Source organism: Coregonus lavaretus, assembly GCF_964263955.1.
Source record: "Coregonus lavaretus genome assembly, chromosome: 32".
Classification (NCBI taxonomy): Eukaryota; Metazoa; Chordata; class Actinopteri; order Salmoniformes; family Salmonidae; genus Coregonus; species Coregonus lavaretus.
In genome coordinates this window covers 17,474,177-17,493,843 of record NC_140019.1, presented here as the reverse complement: position 1 = coordinate 17,493,843, position 19,667 = coordinate 17,474,177, and the positions used below count along the sequence as shown (strand labels likewise).

Genomic DNA, 19,667 nt, shown 5'->3' with positions numbered 1-19,667 from the left:
TAATACGTCATCATATGCACTTAAATAGCGAATGGAGGACGCTTTTACCGCGGTTCATTTTCATGCCAGCCAGGTAGGCTATACTCCTGTTGTAAAGCGAAGCAATGTGCTTAATATTAGTAAAGTTGAGAAGTAAATATAGTAGGCCTAGCCTATAGAAAGCTGATGGGATCCTCCTCTTTTTAATAGAGGCCATCAAAACTCTGTTTTCTCACACAATTTCATAGCCTTAAGAAGTGTTGCGCAAGGGGGCGGCAGGTAGCTTAGTGGTTAAGAGTGTTGTGCCAGTAACCGAAAGGTCGCTGGTTCTAATCCCCGAGCTGACTAGGTGAAAAATCTGTCGATGTGCCCTTGAGCAAGGCACTTAACCCTAATTGCTCCTGTAAGTCGCTCTGGATAAGAGCGTCTGCTAAATGACTAAAATGTGAATATGAGCTCTCATGAAGTATTTGATTTTCGATTGCATTTGCATTGATGTTAGAGTGATTAGTGGGACAATAGATCGCTGAGTACCAGGCCATTAGCGACTGGCAGTTAGCAAGTTTGGTAGGCTACTAATGACCATAAGCATCATCAGAGCGCATTTTTGGTGAAGCCTAGTTACCGTGACTAAACGATCACATGCGGTCAACGTAACAGCCCTAATCACCACTGACTTCTCCAAGGCCTTTGACAAAATCGACCACACCATCGCCGTTGAACACCTAATCCAACTGGGTGTCAGACCTGCCCTCACAGCATGGCTCTGCAGTTGTGTGACCGCCCGCAAACAACAGGTACACTACCAAGACAGCCTCTCAGACTGGCGGGAGCTGACGGGAGGTGTGCCTCAAGGAACTTTTCTAGGCCCTCTCATCTTCCTTGCAGTCATAGACAGTGCAGCCCGGGATGTCGACAGTAGGTGGAAATATGTTGACGATCTAAATCTGGTCAACACGTGTACAACAGGAAACATCAGCACACCACAGCAGGCCCTGAACAACTTCGACATGTTTTATCCTCCATCGCCTTAAAAAGGTTCCATGTGCCACAGGAAGACCTGGTGAGCATTTACACCGGCTACATATGCCACACCTTGGAGTATGCTGCTCCTGCTTGACTCAGCTCACTAACCCAGGTGACCTGGAGAGTGTTCAGAAGAGACCATGCCACACCATCCTAGGAGGATACTCCAGTTATACTGGGGCACTTCAGACCCTGTCCTTACCCCAGTGTCATGAAAGACGGACACAACTCTGCACTGACTTTGCTGTCAGCCTCCTAAAATCTAAATTAAGAGGCTGGCTACCCACTGACCGAATCGCAGTGACAGGCAGGAACACCCAGAGTCAAAACAAACAAACTGAATGGTACATGAGGTCACCAATCCCATATTTCTGCTTATTGATTTAAGGAGTGTTTTTAAAACTGCAGGACATTATTGATGAATTTTTTTTTACTCGTTTTCTATTGTTGTTGCTCTTACCCATTAATATTTTGTATGGATTTAAAATCAAATCAAATTTTATTTGTCACATGTGCCGAATACAACGTAGACCTTACCGTAAAATGCTTACTTACAAGCCCTTAACCATCAATGCAGTTTTAAGAAAAATAAGAGTTTTCAGTTTGTATTGACTGCTATATGAGTGTAATAAGTCAAACTTATATATTTTTTTAAACAACAGACAGTCACTGTTCATATTTTCTATGTGTGTGTGAATTGACACTTCTTCCCTCCATCCCCCTACAGAAAGATGTGAGGGCTGACCCTGAAGCCGTCCAACAGGTGGCCGAGGCTACAGACAACCTCCTGGAGAGCTTGGGCTCGCTGGCCGTTGAGGTAGACAATCACTGTCATCACTGCAGTTTATTACATGATGAAAACTATAAGGTTTTCTGCTGCCTGCCATGATAGCCCAGTACATTTCCTGTTTTTAACCATGTTTCTTTTTATGACTGTCTTAACGAACACCCCTACCTAAGATCAACAGTTTGTTGTTGGCTGGACCACAGACAGAAAAGGCCCTTAGATGTACACTGAGTGTACAAAACATTAGGAACACCTGCTTTCTATGACAGACTGACCAGGTGAATCCAGGTGAAAGCTATGATCCCTTATTGATGTCACTTGTTAAATCCACTTCAATCAGTGTAGATCAGGGTTCTTCAATTCCGGTCCTGGAGGGCCGAAACACTTCTGTTTTTTATTTCTACCTGGTAGTTAATTGCACTCACCTGGTGTCCCAGGTCTGAATTAGCCCCTGATTAGAAGGAGAGGATGAAAACAGAGGTGTTTCGGCCCTCCAGGACCGGAATTGAAGAACCCTGGTTTAGATGAAGGGGAGGAGACAGGTTAAAGAAGGATTTTTAAGCCTTGAGACAATTGAGACATGGATTGTGTATGTGTGCTATTCAGAGGGTGAATGGGCAAGACAAAATATTTAAGTTCCTTTGAACGGGGTATGGTATTATGTGCCAGGCGCACCGGTTTGTGTCAAGAACTGCAACGCTGCTGGGTTTTTCACACAGTTTCCCGTGTGTATCAAGAATGGTCCATCACCCAAAGGATATCCAGCCAACTTGACACAACTGTGGGCCAGCATCCCTGTGGAACGCTTTCGACAACTTGTAGAGTCCATGCCCTGACGAATTGAGGCTGTTCTGAGGGCAAAAGGGGGTGCAACTCAATATTAGGAAGGTGTTCCTAAAGTTTTGTACCCTCAGTGTATAGGATGAAAACATCAATGGAGAACATAATTACAAAATGGCCGCCACAAATGTCTCCCCCTCACCCCGACCTTTAATCTGGTCTTATTTGAAGTTTCACAGCATACAGGAGGAGAGGTTGGACTTAAACAGCACGTGGCGTTTTGCAGCCACCCTCAACTCGCTGCAGTATTTGTTTGTTGCCTGATAACCTCACCCAATTTGTTTGGATTGCTAATACATGTAGCTAGAAAGTTAATTGGAGAGGCAGTTGGTCCCTAGATGTTTGAGCCACAGCTTTTTTTATTACATGTTTTTATTTAACCTTTATTTAACCAGGTAAGACAGTTGAGAACAAGTTCTCATTTAAAACTGCGACCTGGCCAAGATAAAGCAAAGCACTGCGATAAAAACAACAACACAGAGTTACATATGGGGTAAAACAAAACAAAGTCAAAAATACAACAGAAAATATATATACAGTGTGTGCAAATGTAGCAAGTTATGGAGGTAAGGCAATAAATAGGCCATAGTGCAAAAAATTACAATTAGTATTAACACTGGAATGATAGATGTGCAAGAGATGATGCACAAATAGAGATACTGGGGTGCAAATTAGCAAAATAAATAACAATATGGGGATGAGGTAGTTGGGTGGGCTAATTTCAGATGGGCTGTGTACAGGTGCAGTGATCGGTAAGGTGCTCTGACAACTGATGCTTAAAGTTAGTGAAGGAGATAAGAGTCTCCAGCTTCAGAGATTTTTGCAGTTCGTTCCAGTCATTGGCAGCAGAGAACTGGATGGAATGGCGGCCAAAGGAGGTGTTGGCTTTGGGGATGACCAGTGAGATATACCTGCTGGAGCGCATATGGGTGTTGCTATGTTGACCAATGAGCTAAGATAAGACGGGGATTTGCCTAGCAGTGATTTATAGATGGCCTGGAGCCAGTGGGTTTGGCGACGAATATGTAGTGAGGACCAGCCAACAAGAGTGTACAGGTCACAGTGGTGGGTAGTATATGGGGCTTTGGTGACAAAACAGATGGCACTGTGATAGACTACATCAAATTTGCTGAGTAGAGTGTTGGAGGCTATTTTGTAAATGACATCGCCAAAGTCAAGGATCGGTAGGATAGTCAGTTTTACGAGGGCATGTTTGGCAGCATGAGTGAAGGAGACTTTGTTGCGAAATAGGAAGCCGATTCTAGATTTAACTTTGGATTGGAGATGCTTAATGTGAGTCTGGAAGGAGAGTTTACAGCTTAATGTCAAGGATTACTGTTTGCCAGTGTTCTAATGTGATGATAATCACAGTTTTCTCCTGTGAAAAGATATGAGAACAGAATAGGATGGAGGAATTCACCTCTTTCACCACGGGGGGCCAGTATGAAAAAATATATATATAATGTACAGTGGGGAAAAAAAGTATTTAGTCAGCCACCAATTGTACAAGTTCTCCCACTTAAAAAGATGAGAGAGGCCTGTAATTTTCATCATAGGTACATGTCAACTATGACAGACAAATTGAGATTTTTTTTCTCCAGAAAATCACATTATAGGATTTTTAATGAATTTATTTGCAAATTATGGTGGAAAATAAGTATTTGGTCACCTACAAACAAGTAAGATGTCTGGCTCTCACAGACCTGTAACTTCTTCTTTAAGAGGCTCCTCTGTCCTCCACTCGTTACCTGTATTAATGGCACCTGTTTGAACTTGTTATCAGTATAAAAGACACCTGTCCACAACCTCAAACAGTCACACTCCAAACTCCACTATGGCCAAGACCAAAGAGCTGTCAAAGGACACCAGAAACAAAATTGTAGACCTGCACCAGGCTGGGAAGACTGAATATGCAATAGGTAAGCAGCTTGGTTTGAAGAAATCAACTGTGGGAGCAATTATTAGGAAATGGAAGACATACAAGACCACTGATAATCTCCCTCGATCTGGGGCTCCACGCAAGATCTCACCCCGTGGGGTCAAAATAATCACAAGAACGGTGAGCAAAAATCCCAGAACCACACAGGGGGACCTAGTGAATGACCTGCAGAGAGCTGGGACCAAAGTAACAAAGCCTACCATCAGTAACACACTACGCCGCCAGGGACTCAAATCCTGCAGTGCGAGACGTGTCCCCCTGCTTAAGCCAGTACATGTCCAGGCCCGTCTGAAGTTTGCTAGAGTGCATTTGGATGATCCAGAAGAGGATTGGGAGAATGTCATATGGTCAGATGAAACCAAAATAGAACTTTTTGGTAAAAACTCAACTCGTCGTGTTTGGAGGACAAAGAATGCTGAGTTGCATCCAAAGAACACCATACCTACTGTGAAGCATGGGGGTGGAAACATCATGCTTTGGGGCTGTTTTTCTGCAAAGGGACCAGGACGACTGATCCGTGTAAAGGAAAGAATGAATGGGGCCATGTATCGTGAGATTTTGAGTGAAAACCTCCTTCCATCAGCAAGGGCATTGAAGACGAAACGTGGCTGGGTCTTTCAGCATGACAATGATCCCAAACACACCGCCCGGGCAACGAAGGAGTGGCTTCGTAAGAAGAATTTCAAGGTCCTGGAGTGGCCTAGCCAGTCTCCAGATCTCAACCCCATAGAAAATCTTTGGAGGGAGTTGAAAGTCTGTGTTGCCCAGCGACAGCCCCAAAACATCACTGCTCTAGAGGAGATCTGCATGGAGGAATGGGCCAAAATACCAGCAACAGTGTGTGAAAACCTTGTGAAGACTTACAGAAAATGTTTGACCTGTGTCATTGCCAACAAAGGGTATATAACAAAGTATTGAGAAACTTTTGTTATTGACCAAATACTTATTTTCCACCATAATTTGCAAATAAATTCATTAAAAATCCTACAATGTGATTTTCTGGAAAAAATATTCTCATTTTGTCTGTCATAGTTGACGTGTACCTATGATGAAAATTACAGGCCTCTCTCATCTTTTTAAGTGGGAGAACTTGCGCAATTGGTGGCTGACTAAATAAAAAATTTCCCCACTGTATGCACTAACTGTAAGTCGCTCTGGATAAGAGCGTCTGCTAAATGACTAAAATGTAAATGTAAATGTAAGTCAAGTACTGTAGGTCTGACACATACAGTGCATTCGGAAAGTATTCAGACCCCTTGACTTTTTCCACATTTTGTTACGTTACAGCCTTATTCTAAAATTGATGAAATTAATTATTTTTCTCATCAATCTACACACAATACCCAGTAATGACAAAGCAAAAACAGGTTTTTAGAAAGAAATGAAAAATCAGAAATACCTTATTTACATAAGTATTCAAACCCTTTGCTATGAGACTCGAAATTGAGCTCAGGTGCATCCTGTTTCCATTGATCATCCTTGAGATGTTTCTACAACTTGATTGGAGTCCACCTGTGGTAAATTCAATTGATTGGACATAATTTGGAAAGGCACACACCTGTCTATATAAGGTCCCACAGTTGACAGTGCATGTCAGAGCAAAAACCAAGCCATGAGGTCGAAGGAATTGTCCGTAGAGCTCCGAGACAGGATTGTGTCGAGGCACAGATCTGGGGAAGGGTACCAAAAAATGTCTGCAGCTTTGAAGGTCTCCAAGAACACAGTGGCATCCATCATTCTTAAATGGAAGAAGTTTGGAACCACCAAGACTCTTCCTAGAGCTGGCCGCCTGGCCAAACTGAGCAATCGGGGGAGAAGGGTCTTAGTCAGGGAGGTGACCAAGAACCCAATGGTCACTCTTGACAGCTCTCCAGAGTTCCTCTGTGGAGATGGAAGAATCTTCCAGAAGGACAACCATCTCTGCAGCACTCCACCAATCAGGCCTTTATGGTAGAGTGGCCAGACGGAAGCCACTCTTCAGTGAAAGGCACATGACAGCCCGCTTGGAGTTTGCCAAAAGGCACCTAAAAACAACATTCTCTGGTCTGATGAAACCAAGATTGAACTCTTAACAAAGTACTGAGTAAAGGGTCTGAATACCTATGTAAATGTGATATTTCCGTTTTTTATTTATACATTTGCAAAAAATTCTAAAAATGTGTTTTTGCTTTGTCATTATGGGGAATTGTGTGTAGATTGATGAGGGGTAAAAAACAACAACAATTTAATCAATTTTAGAATAAGGCTGTAACGTAACAAAATGTGAAAAAAAGTCAAGGGGTCTGAATACTTTCCAAATGCACTGTATGTTGAGAATATCTCTTATATTGAGGATATCTCTTATATTGAGAATATCTCTATTCTCGTTGTGTTCTTGCTATTTTCTTGCTTTGTCAGTTATACTGTCCTCCATAGCAATAGAAAAGGACCCTTGTAAGTAACTTGGCAGTAACTGTATTGGTATCCAGTGTCTCTGAGCCTAGATTTCCTCAGGAGATAGATGACTAGGAACAGCTGAACAAAGAGAGAAGTCTTTCTAAACAAGTTAGTGGGCTAGTCAGCATTTACCCAAAGGAAAGTTAACTCGAGCTGATTGATTTACACCGAGGAGGCTTTAAGACTGGCTCGATGGCGGGCCAGACTGTACCCAAGTGTTTTGTCTGTGTTTTCTCAACCCATCAGTGCTCTGTTGATTACTTTGCTTACAACAATAAGGATAACCCCTATAAGTATACATAGATTCTTATGTCCGCAAACACATGTTGGTATGTTGCAACTGCATACCCATGTCATAAGCATTTCACTATACCCTCGATAACATCTGAAAAATATGTGTATGTGACCAATAAAATTAGATTTGAGCTATGTAGAACTTCTATGTAGTGTTTATGAAGGCTCTTAACTACAGTATAGTGTACAGTCTTTAGGAGTTACTAAAACAAGTAGACACACACTTTGTTGTTCTTTGTTGCCTGCTAAGCCCAACAATGTATATGAAGATGTCAAGAAACTCTGAGTCACTAAATATGACTTGGTTTGGCACATTACCCTGGGGTTATGTAGGGGTGTGAACCCCCTAGAAACAACTCACGAGGGGTCCAGAGCTGCTGTCCTGTTATTGTGTGAGAGTTCAGTGTGTACAGCTGTTTCCCCCGTGTCTCTCTCACACACACACACACACACACACACTCTGTTCCAGGTGCGCCGCCCGGGCTAGATTGAAACCATGTGCCTGCTTTCTTGCTGTCGTGGCCAGGCTGAGTCAGGTCCATCTGTACGGAGAGGAGGGAAGGGGAGGAGATGGGAGGGCCTGACTGGCACGTATGTAAACACATTGTCATAGGCTCTGGGAGAGGCAACAGTCAGTACCACGTCTCTCCTCCTCCGCCCCAGTGATGAATGACCGAGAGTAACCTTTTCCCTCTGGCACATATTTTTTTCTCACTCCTGACTTTCTCTGTTTTCCCATGCTGGGTGAGGAAACCAGCTTTGGCGAGTGAGAAAAAGAAGGATAGAAATAGATAGTGAGAGAGAAGAGGTCAAACATAGAATGGCAAATCTGCCACAAAAGGTGTAGCTTTTCTGTGCAGACATAACAGCACACATTTCTTAGTACTGTATTATGTGAATGTTGTAATAAGGCATTGTGCATTACAAGGCATTAGGACAGTTAGCACACAAGCTTTTCAGGCTTCTTGTGAGGTCTGTTGTTGTGTTTTCAATGCTCCTAGTCTGCGCCGAGTCCATCCTTTTTTATAATCCGGTATCAAGATCAATTATTGACCAGAAATGCAAGGCAGCAAAATCAGGTTGTTGTAAAAATCCTCTGGTCAGCCAAAGAACCAGGGTAGCCAAATACCATAATAGCATTAAAAATAAATAATAATAATAATGAACAATAAAGCATTAATACACGAGGTGGTGTGATTTACTGTGGTTTTAGCATGGCTGTGCTGAGGTCATAGCTACAAGACAAAGATTAATGTATCCATCTATCCACACACAGAAAGTCTTTACAACACATTGACAAGTTGCCTTATAACAATATGTATCCATTTCACCATCTCAACAAGCTGGTCTGGAATCACAATGAACTGCTCCAAGTCCAGGTCACACTCTCATTTGCATCCTACAATATGACCCCCTGACCCCATTTGCTAACATCACAACCCCTTATGTCCCAAATAGCTGGCCAGCATGAAGAGTTGGAGAGACCTGCGTAACGAGATCATCTTCCTCACTGAGAACGCCACATCCTCCCCCAGCCACATGTACCAGGCCGTGTCGCGCATCGTCTGCGGCCACCCCGAGGGTGGCGGACTAAAGATCAAGTCCCTCAACTGGTACGAGGACAACAACTACAAGGCCCTGTTTGGCAACCACAACACAACCGACGGGGAGGAGCCCATCTCTGCCTATGACAACACATCCAGTAGGCAACTTCTCCTTCATGTTAATGTATTCCAGTGGTATTCTTTGCTAGAAATTTTAGGAACCCCCCCCCTCCCTCCCATCTGTGAATACCACTGATCTATTCCCTGATTTCCAAACTGCTTCAAGGATAGCTGTGACATCCTTGTCTGGACCTGATGTCATTGTTCCTTCTGTGACCCCTCCAGCGCCATACTGTAACGCTATGATGAGGAACATGGAGTCCAGCCCCATGTCCAGGATGATCTGGCAGGCCCTGAAGCCTCTGCTCATGGGCAAGATCCTGTACACCCCTGACACCCCCGCCACACAGAAGATCATCCACGAGGTGTGTATCAGTCATACTATACCTCTTAGCTACAGTATATTGCTGGTTCCAGTAGTTGTTTTAGCAGAACACTAACTGTCCCACTCTCGCCCTCTCCTCCAGGTGAATAGAACATTCCAGGAGCTGGGGGTCCTCAGAGAGCTGGGGGGCATGTGGGAGGAAATTAAGCCCAAGGTCTGGGACTTCATGGAGAGCAGCGAACACATGGACCTAGTAAGGGTATGTCTGACTAATCTGTTGTCTCTACTACAGCCAACATCACATATACTGTATGTTAGCCTTGTGGAGCACCTTTGTAGAATACCTTATACAACATTTTATTTTCAGTTTTGAAATGCTTTTGGCTTATTGAATGGCATCAGTAATAATAACTCAGAGACAAAACCCAGGACATGACACAGTAACATAGCAAATAGCAATACAACAAAATACATGATTAAGTAACATGGTAGGAAGCAGCCCTTTCAGATGGTCAACACTGGCATCTTGTGGAGGGATGAGGGACGGTACCACAAAGTCCTCAGCCACTCACAGTCACTCTCCTGCTCTTCCCCCCTCTCTCGCAGACCCTACTGAAGAACAATGGCACTGCCAGCTTCTTCACCTCCCAACTGGCGGGCACAGAGTGGACTGTGGAGGACGTCTCCAACTTCCTGACTAAACATTCGCAGGACACGCGCCCTCACGGCACCGCCTTCACCTGGAGGGAAGTCTTCAACGAGACGGACCAGGCCATCATGAGCATATCCCGCTTCATGGAGGTCTCTCTCTCTCTTTCACTCTCTTTCTCTCTCTCTCTCTCTCTCGCTCGCTCACTCTCACGCACACACACGCAGTCACTTGGCCACTTTCTTAGCCTCCGTTCAATTTAGTTTCTTTTCTGGTGAAATCCCCATTCAGCACCTTCTGCAATACATGCCAATTACATAATTGCGGGCGGTAAAACAAAAAGTGAAACACATCAAGGTGCTTTGGGTCTGAGGGTTTTCATTCCAGTCATTGCCCTCTCTTTGTGGAAATAGTAGTCAGAAAAACACAGCTGGACCAAGTTAGCCATGAACCTGATGAACATTCCATTTAAAGCCTCCCCACCCCCCCCCCTTCCAGCATGTGAATGGATCTGCTAGTCCTGGCCAAGACCAAATGAGGATAGGCCTTTAACAAATGTGTTTGTTTGTTTACAGTGTGTAAACCTGGATAAGATGGAGCCCGTGGCCAATGAGGAAAGGATGGTCAACAAATCCATGGCGCTCCTGGACGATAGGAAGTTCTGGGCGGGGATTGTGTTTCCCGACATTGAGGCCAACAGCTCTGAACTGCCAGCCAACGTCAACTACAAGATCCGCATGGACATCGATAATGTGGAGCGCACCAACAAGATCAAAGATGGGTATGTTGATTCAAGCGCCCCAATCTACCTACTAGATGTATTGGACAGTGTTTTATGTCTGTGCCATTGTGGTCATTTTGAACATTAACTTTATTTTTTTTTGGCGGAGGATCACTTTCAGCTTTTTTCTGTTTTGTTGGTAAAATTAGAATTTGATGTGAACCTTGCTCCTTGGGAGGGAGTGAATTTGTAAGAGGTTTACAGAAGGGGGGTTTAAGAATTGATTTTGCTCTCTCCTAACAGATATTGGGACCCCGGTCCTCGTGCCGACCCCTTTGAGGACCTGCGCTACATCTGGGGCGGCTTCTCTTACCTCCAGGACATCATCGAGCACAGCATCATCACAGTAGTGACTGGCGTCAAGGAGAAGACGGGAGTCTACATCCAACAGATGCCCTACCCCTGCTACGTGGATGACATGTGAGTCACACCGAGCAGGATTTGAGGCAGCTTACGACAGGCTAACTGCAAGGCTTCAAAATGGCATCTATTTCCTCCTTTGACCTATGACGTCTGTCCTCCAGCTTCCTGCGGGTGATGAGTCGCTCCATGCCCCTCTTCATGACCCTGGCCTGGATGTACTCTGTGGCCATCATCATCAAGAGCGTGGTGTACGAGAAGGAGGCGAGGCTGAAGGAGACCATGAGGATCATGGGATTGGACAACGGCATCTTGTGGTTCAGCTGGTTCATCAGCAGCCTCATCCCCCTGCTCATTTCTGCCGGCCTGCTGGTGGTGCTGCTCAAGGTACTGCACTGCATACCAGGATTTAGGATGACAATGATCCTTTTTTGCATCACAATATTTCAGTGATATCAGTATTGCAATATTTCAGTGATATCGGTATGGTGACATTAACTTGTATTAATATTTGATGTTGATGTGAGACCGGTTTTTAATTGACTTCCTCCCTATTTACCAATGAGCATCCTCCCTCTCTCTCCTCTAATCAGATGGGGAACCTGCTGCCCTACAGTGACCCCGGCGTCATCTTCCTGTTCCTGGGTTCCTTCGCTGTGGTAACCATCATGCAGTGCTTCCTCATCAGCACAATGTTTGCCCGTGCCAACCTGGCGGCGGCATGTGGTGGCATCATCTACTTCACCCTCTACCTGCCCTATGTCCTCTGTGTGGCCTGGCAGGACTACGTGGGCTTTGGGGCCAAAATTGTCGCTGTGAGTAATGCTTTTATATGTACTAGAGATTTTGAGTTGATGTTGGTTGTCCACGTGTGACGTTTTATAAGAGGAGCCACTTTCATTAAATTATTAAGTATAGTGCCACTACAAAAAGGGCAGCTTTTTCATTTAAATGTGTTTGTAATGTAACTGTCTCTTTTGACACATCATTGTTTTTTTCTGCTGCTGGTTACCTCTTCGGGCTCAGCATCTTATTGGCATTGGTGTTGTATATGATACACTATATATACAAAAGTATGTGGACACCCCTTCAAATTAGTGGATTTGGCTATTTCAGCCACACCCGTTGCTGACAGGTGTATAAAATCGAGCACACAGCCATGCAATCTCAATAGACAAACATTGTCAGTAGAATGGCTTTACTGAAGAGCTCAGTGACTTTCAACGTGGCACCGTCATAGGATGCCACCTTTCTAACAAGTCAGTTTGTCACATTTCTGCCCTGCTAGAGCTGCTCCGATCAACTGTAAATGCTGTTATTGTGAAGTGGAAACGTCTAGGAGCAACAACGGCTCAGCCGTGAAGTGGTAGGCCACACAAGCTCACAGAACGGGACCGCCGAGTGCTTAAGGGCGTAACGCGTAAAAATCGTCTTTACTCTGTTGTAACACTCACCACGAGTTCCAAACTGCCTCTGGAAGCAACAGGACAATAACTGTTCACCGAGAGCTTCATAAAAAGGGTTTCTATGGCCGAGCAGGCGCACACAAGCCTAAGATCACCATGTGCAATGCCAAGCGTCGGCTGGAGTGGTGTAAAGCTCACCGCCATTTGACTCTGGAGCAGTGGAAACACGTTCTCTGGAGTGATGAATCACGCTTCACCATCTGGCAGTCCGATGGCCGAATCTGGGTTTGGTGGATGCCAGGAGAACGCTACCTGCCCGAATGTACAGTGCAAACTGTAATGTTTGGTGGAGGAGGAATAATGGTCTGGGGCTTTTTTTCATGGTTCAGGCCCCTTAGTTCCAGTGAACGGAAATCTTAACGCTACAGCATACAATGACATTCTAGGTTATTCTATGCTTCCAACTTTGTGGCAACAGTTTGGGGAAGGCCCTTTCTTGTTTCAGCATGACAATGCCCCTGTGCACAAAGCGAGGTCCATACAGAAATGTTTTGTCGAGATTGGTGTGGAAGAACTTGACTGGCCTGCACAGAGCCCTGACCTCATTCCCATTGAACACCTTTGGGATGAATTGGAACGACGACTGCGAGCCAGGCCTAATCGCCCAACATCAGTGCCAGACCTCACTAATGCCCTTTTGGCTGAATGGAAGCAAGCATGTTCCAACATCTAGTGGAAAGCCTTCCCAGAAGAGTGTAGGCTGTTATAGCAGCAAAGGGGGGACCAACACCATATTAATGCCCATGATTTTGAAATGAGATGTTTGACGAGAAGATGTCCACATACTTTTGGTCATGTAGTGTATTAACCTCTCTCCTTCTCTACAGAGCCTGCTGTCCCCAGTGGCCTTTGGCTTTGGCTGTGAGTACTTTGCCCTGTTCGAAGAGCAGGGCATCGGCATCCAGTGGAACAACCTGTTCAACAGCCCCATGGAGGAGGATGACTTCAGCCTGACCACCGCCATCATCATGATGTACTTCGACTCCTTCCTCTACATGGTGATGACCTGGTACATCGAGTCCGTCTTCCCTGGTAGGTGTCCTTGAGCTGAACTGTTCCACTATAATGGATCTGTTTGGGTCCCATTTTGATAGGCTTGTTGAGGCTTCTTGCATTGTATTGTATTGTTTTGATGTTTGCATTGTCTAGATGTATGTGTTTGTTGTGGTCTCCTTCAGGTCAGTATGGTATTCCCAGGCCCTGGTACTTCCTGTTCTCCAAGTCCTACTGGTTTGGAGAAGGAGACAACAGGAAGACTGACTTCAGTCAGAACAAGAGAAGGAACTGTGAAGGTAAGACCAGTGGCGGCTCCTGAAAAAATTCTCAGGGGGGGCAATTTTTCTGATGATTTAGGTGACCTACACACATTTTAAAAAAGATATGTCCAGCAACAACATGAAGACAGGGGCAGCATATAAGTCAATACCAGAAGCATTTATTGACTGATCTCAAAAGTGTTGGCTTACCAGGGTTGGTGGAGCCCTCAGTTTCATCTTTGCCTCGCAAAGCTAACTCAAACACTCCGCAAAACTTCACACACTGGATTAGCCGGCTGAGGATGTGGCGGTTCTTGCTAATGTCGTAGTAAATATATTTGTTATAGTGAATATGGAATATGATATGTTGAGTAAAATGTTGTGCTAAGATCTATTTAGGTCAGGAGCTGGTTATAAGTTCTGTTCCTATCCAATAACAATGGACAAAAGGGTCCTATCTTGTCAGCCTTGTCAGCAGGTGGCCAAGGACAACACCCACGCCATAGGCCTCTCAGTTCTTCCAACTCACGAGTTCTTGCTCTGAGGACACACACACACACACACACAAACACACACACACACACACACACATCATCACTGTTAAACACACACACACACACACACACACACACACACATCATCACTGTTAAACACACACACACACACACACACACACACAAAAATCCCCTCTCTTAGGCTGAACATTTGAAGACAGAGAACCCGACTCAGAGCCAATGCAACAGTGACAGTAGCCTGGAGGGGACCTCGCCCAACTCATCAGGACCAATCAGAAGATCAGAACTACTAGATTCAACCTACTTCATTTATTGCATAAAATGTCTGCACACAATGTTTCGGGGCTCTCTTCAGATAATAATAATAATAATAATAATATGCCATTTAGCAGACGCTTTTATCCAAAGCGACTTACAGTCATGCGTGCATACATTTTTGTGTATGGGTGGTCCCGGGGATCGAACCCACTACCTTGGCGTTACAAGCGCCATGCTCTACCAGCTGAGCTACAGAAAGTGGATACTCATGGATGCGCATCGCAATTGTAAAATGTCAACACAATTGGAGACACCACGTCATTTTTGGAGACATGTTATTGACAGTAAACTATTGTAGATGCGACTGCTAACTAAATAAAACATTTTAGCTGGCTAGCTAATCATCTTAGCTAAATGTGGGGCAAACAATTCAGTTATTTACCGTTAATTTGAGGGATTGGGGTGAAAGAAATCGAGTTACATAGTGATACTTTACGATATACTGTATTGACAATATCGCAATATTTTAGCGCTAGTTGGCTGTACCTGCACCAAAACACCATTATTGTTCCTTCATAGCTTGTTCTCAATCTTTTCACATTGGGAGCCAATTTGTTTTCAGCACTTTTATTTCCATGACTGATCAAAACTCGTTCTCATGGCTTTCTGATCCCTCTGCAACAGACATATGGTGCGCAATAAAATCACAGTATCGAATCGCAATACGTATAGAATCATGAGACTCGCAATGCTGATGCATATATCTTATCGTGAGGTTCCTGGCAATTCCCAGCCCAAGTTCATTTGCCACAACAAATCTCTTCGCTAGCAAACGCGATGTCTTCTCCAAAACGGCAATGTGTCTCCAGCAATGTTTACTTTTTTGACGTTCTATGGCATCTCCACTTTCCAAGCATATATGACCACATGTAATATTTTGGTAAGTGATGCAAATAGTGAACTATGTAGGGCCAGGATGTAAAATATATGTAGCTGCAGCAATTTCTCTTATCTGATATGGTAAGTAATGGGGCTTAATTTATAGCTCCCTAAGAGTTTGACGAACGGGTCCGTGCACGCGATTCCAGATATCTTTACCTCTGAATAAACTGCCTTTATTATACCATATCCACCCTGTCCAAAGTCTCTACTTGGTCTCAGTTCTCCAGTAAACTTGTGATTATCAACACTAACCTCATCGTTGTGGCGGCGGACAGCTAGCCTGTATCCCTCATCAAGTTGAGTGGCAATGTTATTTTTCCGTTCGTACCAATTTTTGGAAAATCCTCGGGTGTAGGACTTTCCGCCTTTAGTAGAAACCTGTTGAATTATTAAATTTGGTCTGGGAGGTCCTAATTGTTTCGTTGCCAATTTATCTTCATTTGTTCGCCGACAAAAAGGAACTTCTTTCAAAGACACAATCCGCTCTTTTCTCAGTTACGTTCATGGTTACGTTACGTTACGTATGACGAAAGCGCGTAAGTGCAAGCCCTTTAGACACCCATAGAGATTGTATTGAAGGCTCTGAAATTTGAAAAAAATAGATTTTACATTAGAGGCTATGAGAGACTTCTGGGCGATTTTCAACCTGACTGAAATCGCCCCAAAAGGGGGGGGAGCCATTTGAAGCACGACTTTAGCCTGATTCGACATTTAGTGGCAGTGTGGCACTGTGGCAGATCAGACGTATAGATTACAACACTGATAACTACTGTTGCCGTGATATAATTGATTAGAAAAAAAATCCCTTCCTTTTCCCGTTTGGCAGTGCGTCGCCCATATCGCCCTATTGAACAGGCCGCCCCTGGGTAAGACCCTGATTTAATGCCGATGCAGAGCAACTGATTATCCACATGGTGGCAATATAGATTAGCCCAAAAGTGTGTTGCCAGAATGGTAGTGTGTTGCCAGAATGAGCGAATGGATTTGAGTAGTTGTATGTGTATTAAAGTAAAGGGAAATGGGATGGTCATTGTACCCCATTTGATGGACTGTGTCTTCAGCTGTCTGTATAGAGGAAGAACCAGCCCACCTGAAACCTGGCGTCTTCATAGAGAACCTAGTCAAGGTGTACCGGCACGGGAAGAAGCTGGCTGTGGACGGGCTGACTCTGGGCTTCTACGAGGGACAGATCACCTCTTTCTTGGGCCACAACGGAGCAGGGAAAACCACCACCATGTAAGTGCAATAACACACAAGTAGTGCCATCGGTGAACAATAGCCCATTCAAATTGAGTTGAATGTTAAATTGATATAATTTAAAAGGATTTAATCTAATATTTGCGTTTTTGTATTTCTCAGGTCGATTCTAACGGGACTGTTTCCCCCTACCTCTGGCACTGCTTACATCCTGGGCAAAGACATCCGATCAGAGCTGAGTGCTATTCGACAGAGTCTGGGCGTTTGTCCACAGCACAACGTTCTCTTCAGCATGTAAGTGTTCCCAGTCCATCATATTAACAACCAGTTTTAACATAAAGTTAATTCTAATGACCCAAAGCAGGTTTCTTATGAGCAGTTGTTGAATGGAGTCTAACGTGGTTGTTTTGGGGTTTGACCAGGCTGACCGTCGAGGAGCACATCTGGTTCTACGCTCGTCTGAAGGGTCTATCTGAGGAACAGGTGAAGTCTGAGATCGAACAGATCCTGATAGACACTGGCCTGCTGCACAAACGCACTTCCAGGACCAGCACACTGTCCGGAGGGATGCAGAGGAAGCTCTCTGTGGCTCTGGCCTTTGTCGGAGGGTCAAAGGTTGTGATTCTGGATGAGCCCACTGCCGGGGTCGACCCCTATGCCCGCAGGGGCATCTGGGACCTTTTGCTCCAATACCGTCAAGGTAACCACTATCTCCTTACCTCTTTTTAGCAGCTATGTTTAAGAAACTACTGGGGGGAGTCCTGTGTGATAACTGTTTTCCCTCCCCCTATCCAGGTCGTACCATCATCCTCTCCACCCACCACATGGACGAGGCGGACATCTTGGGCGACCGCATCGCCATCATCTCCCACGGCAAGCTGTGCTGCGTGGGCTCCTCCCTCTTCCTGAAGAACCAGCTGGGTACAGGCTACTACCTCACCCTGGTCAAGAAGTGCCCAGAACCTTTCCTCAGCTCCTGCCGCAACTCCTCCAGCACAGTCTCCTTCACCAAGAAGGAGGAGGATTGTCCCTCTGAGAGCAGCTCCGACGCAGGCCTTGGCAGCGAACACGAGAGTGAAGTAGCTACCATAGAAACTGCTCAGGCAGCTTCCAACTGCGAAAGTGCCTTCGTGCCCCCCGATGTCTCCCTGATCTCCAGCCTGATCTTCAAGCACGTCCCGGCCGCCCGCATGGTGGAAAACCTTGGCCACGAGCTCATCTATGTCCTGCCCTACGGCGCCGCCAAGGACGGAGCCTTCGTAGAGCTCTTCAAGGACATGGACAGTCGCCTCCCTGACCTGGGCATATCCAGCTATGGTGTCTCCGACACCACCCTGGAAGAGGTACAACTAGAATAGATTATTAAATGGATAATGTCCAGATGCTCAAAGTGCTTTACATTGCATTGGGGAATAGTGTTTGATTTCTGTCTTTTCTATCTCCTTGTAGATTTTCCTGAAAGTGGCAGAGGACAACGGAGTTGACACTGAAGTTCCCTCAGGTAAGAACCCTTTAGAAATCACCTGTGGGTGTGACTCGGATGATCAATTTTTGAATGGCTCTAGAAAACGTTAGCATCTGTTAATTTATGTTATTTTGTATGTGTTTTTGCCTAGACGGTACCCTCCCTGTGCGCAGACGTCGTAGAAATCATGCCTTTGGTGGAGGAAATGCCTTCGGTGGAGACCACCAGAGCTGCCTTAGACCCCAGATTGACGACGACAACAATGAACATAACGACTCAGACGCAGACCCAGAATCCAGAGAGACAGACTTATTGAGCGGCTCAGATGGTAAAGGCTCCTACCAGGTGAAGGGCTGGGGTTTGAAGAGGCAGCAATTTGTGGCCTTGATTTGGAAGAGGTTTCTGTACGCTCAACGCTCCAGAAAAGGTTTCTTTGCTCAGATTGTACTCCCTGCCGTGTTTGTGTGCATTGCCCTGGTCTTCAGTCTCATCGTCCCACCATTTGGAAAATACCCCAGTCTGGAGCTGCAGCCATGGATGTATGAAGAACAGTCCCTCTTCATCAGTGATGACGCCCCTGAAGATGCTAGCACACAACAGTTATTGAGTGCCCTCACCGAAGGACCTGGGTTTGGAACGCGCTGCATGGAAGGACAGCCCATACCGTGAGTCTCAATATGCCAGGGTTTAACAAAATAGCTATTTCCATTTGTACCATTTCTCCTGTCTTTGAGGAAATAAATATATGACAGATAGGTTTACGATGTGGCACATATTTTCAATGTTCTTTAGGAGATAATGACTCTCAATCTCTCCCTCCCTCCTCCTTCTCTCTCAGTGACACTCCCTGTACGATGGGTGACGAGGACTGGTCCATACCGGAGGTCCCGGAGACCATTCTGGAACTGTTCCGCACAGGTAACTGGACCATGGAGGAGCCGTCCCCCGCATGCGCCTGCAGCTGTGAAGGCCGCAAGAAAATGCTCCCTGAGTGTCCTGCTGGAGCCGGAGGACTGCCACCCTCCCAGATGAAGATCAGCGAGACAGACACCCTGCAAAACCTGACCGGCAGAAACATCTCTGACTACCTGGTGAAGACCTATGCAGAGATCATTGGGAAAAGGTATAACTTTCATATATATATTGCATATATTTTATAACAGTGTTATGATATAGTATGTACAATAATTGAGTTATACAAGTGTTTTTGTATACCTGTCCAGCCCAAATTGACATTCAATAATTATATTTCTTTTTTTATTTTCACAGTTTGAAGAACAAGATCTGGGTAAATGAATTTAGGTATGGTGGCTTCTCATTGGGTGCCAGGAGCACCCACGTCCTCCCCCCAGCTGATGAAATTGACGACGCCATCGCTCGAGTGAGGAAGATTTTCAAATTGGAGAAGGTGAGACTTCTATTCATTCATTCCCACATTCACTATACCTCGGTTTCTGCCACGAACACAACATCACTGCCACCAATCTA

At 45.1% G+C, this 19,667-nt stretch overlaps 1 protein-coding gene across 2 annotated transcripts in view; it reads left to right on the top strand.

Annotated features, from left to right (window-relative positions):
* LOC311107895 (phospholipid-transporting ATPase ABCA1-like) overlaps positions 1 to 19,667 on the top strand; it is a 57,672-nt gene that overhangs the window by 32,811 nt on the left and 5,194 nt on the right. For both annotated transcript variants that reach the window (XM_084150487.1, XM_084150486.1), the window contains 19 exons: positions 1,733 to 1,822; positions 8,760 to 9,003; positions 9,191 to 9,330; positions 9,433 to 9,549; positions 9,897 to 10,091; positions 10,515 to 10,720; positions 10,964 to 11,140; positions 11,245 to 11,467; positions 11,674 to 11,895; positions 13,374 to 13,578; positions 13,725 to 13,838; positions 16,579 to 16,753; positions 16,877 to 17,008; positions 17,137 to 17,414; positions 17,510 to 18,057; positions 18,164 to 18,215; positions 18,331 to 18,844; positions 19,018 to 19,302; positions 19,449 to 19,587. In XM_084150487.1, coding sequence (XP_084006613.1) covers positions 1,733 to 1,822; positions 8,760 to 9,003; positions 9,191 to 9,330; positions 9,433 to 9,549; positions 9,897 to 10,091; positions 10,515 to 10,720; positions 10,964 to 11,140; positions 11,245 to 11,467; positions 11,674 to 11,895; positions 13,374 to 13,578; positions 13,725 to 13,838; positions 16,579 to 16,753; positions 16,877 to 17,008; positions 17,137 to 17,414; positions 17,510 to 18,057; positions 18,164 to 18,215; positions 18,331 to 18,844; positions 19,018 to 19,302; positions 19,449 to 19,587 — 4,056 coding nt within the window. The remainder of the gene's footprint in view (positions 1 to 1,732; positions 1,823 to 8,759; positions 9,004 to 9,190; positions 9,331 to 9,432; positions 9,550 to 9,896; positions 10,092 to 10,514; positions 10,721 to 10,963; positions 11,141 to 11,244; positions 11,468 to 11,673; positions 11,896 to 13,373; positions 13,579 to 13,724; positions 13,839 to 16,578; positions 16,754 to 16,876; positions 17,009 to 17,136; positions 17,415 to 17,509; positions 18,058 to 18,163; positions 18,216 to 18,330; positions 18,845 to 19,017; positions 19,303 to 19,448; positions 19,588 to 19,667) is intronic.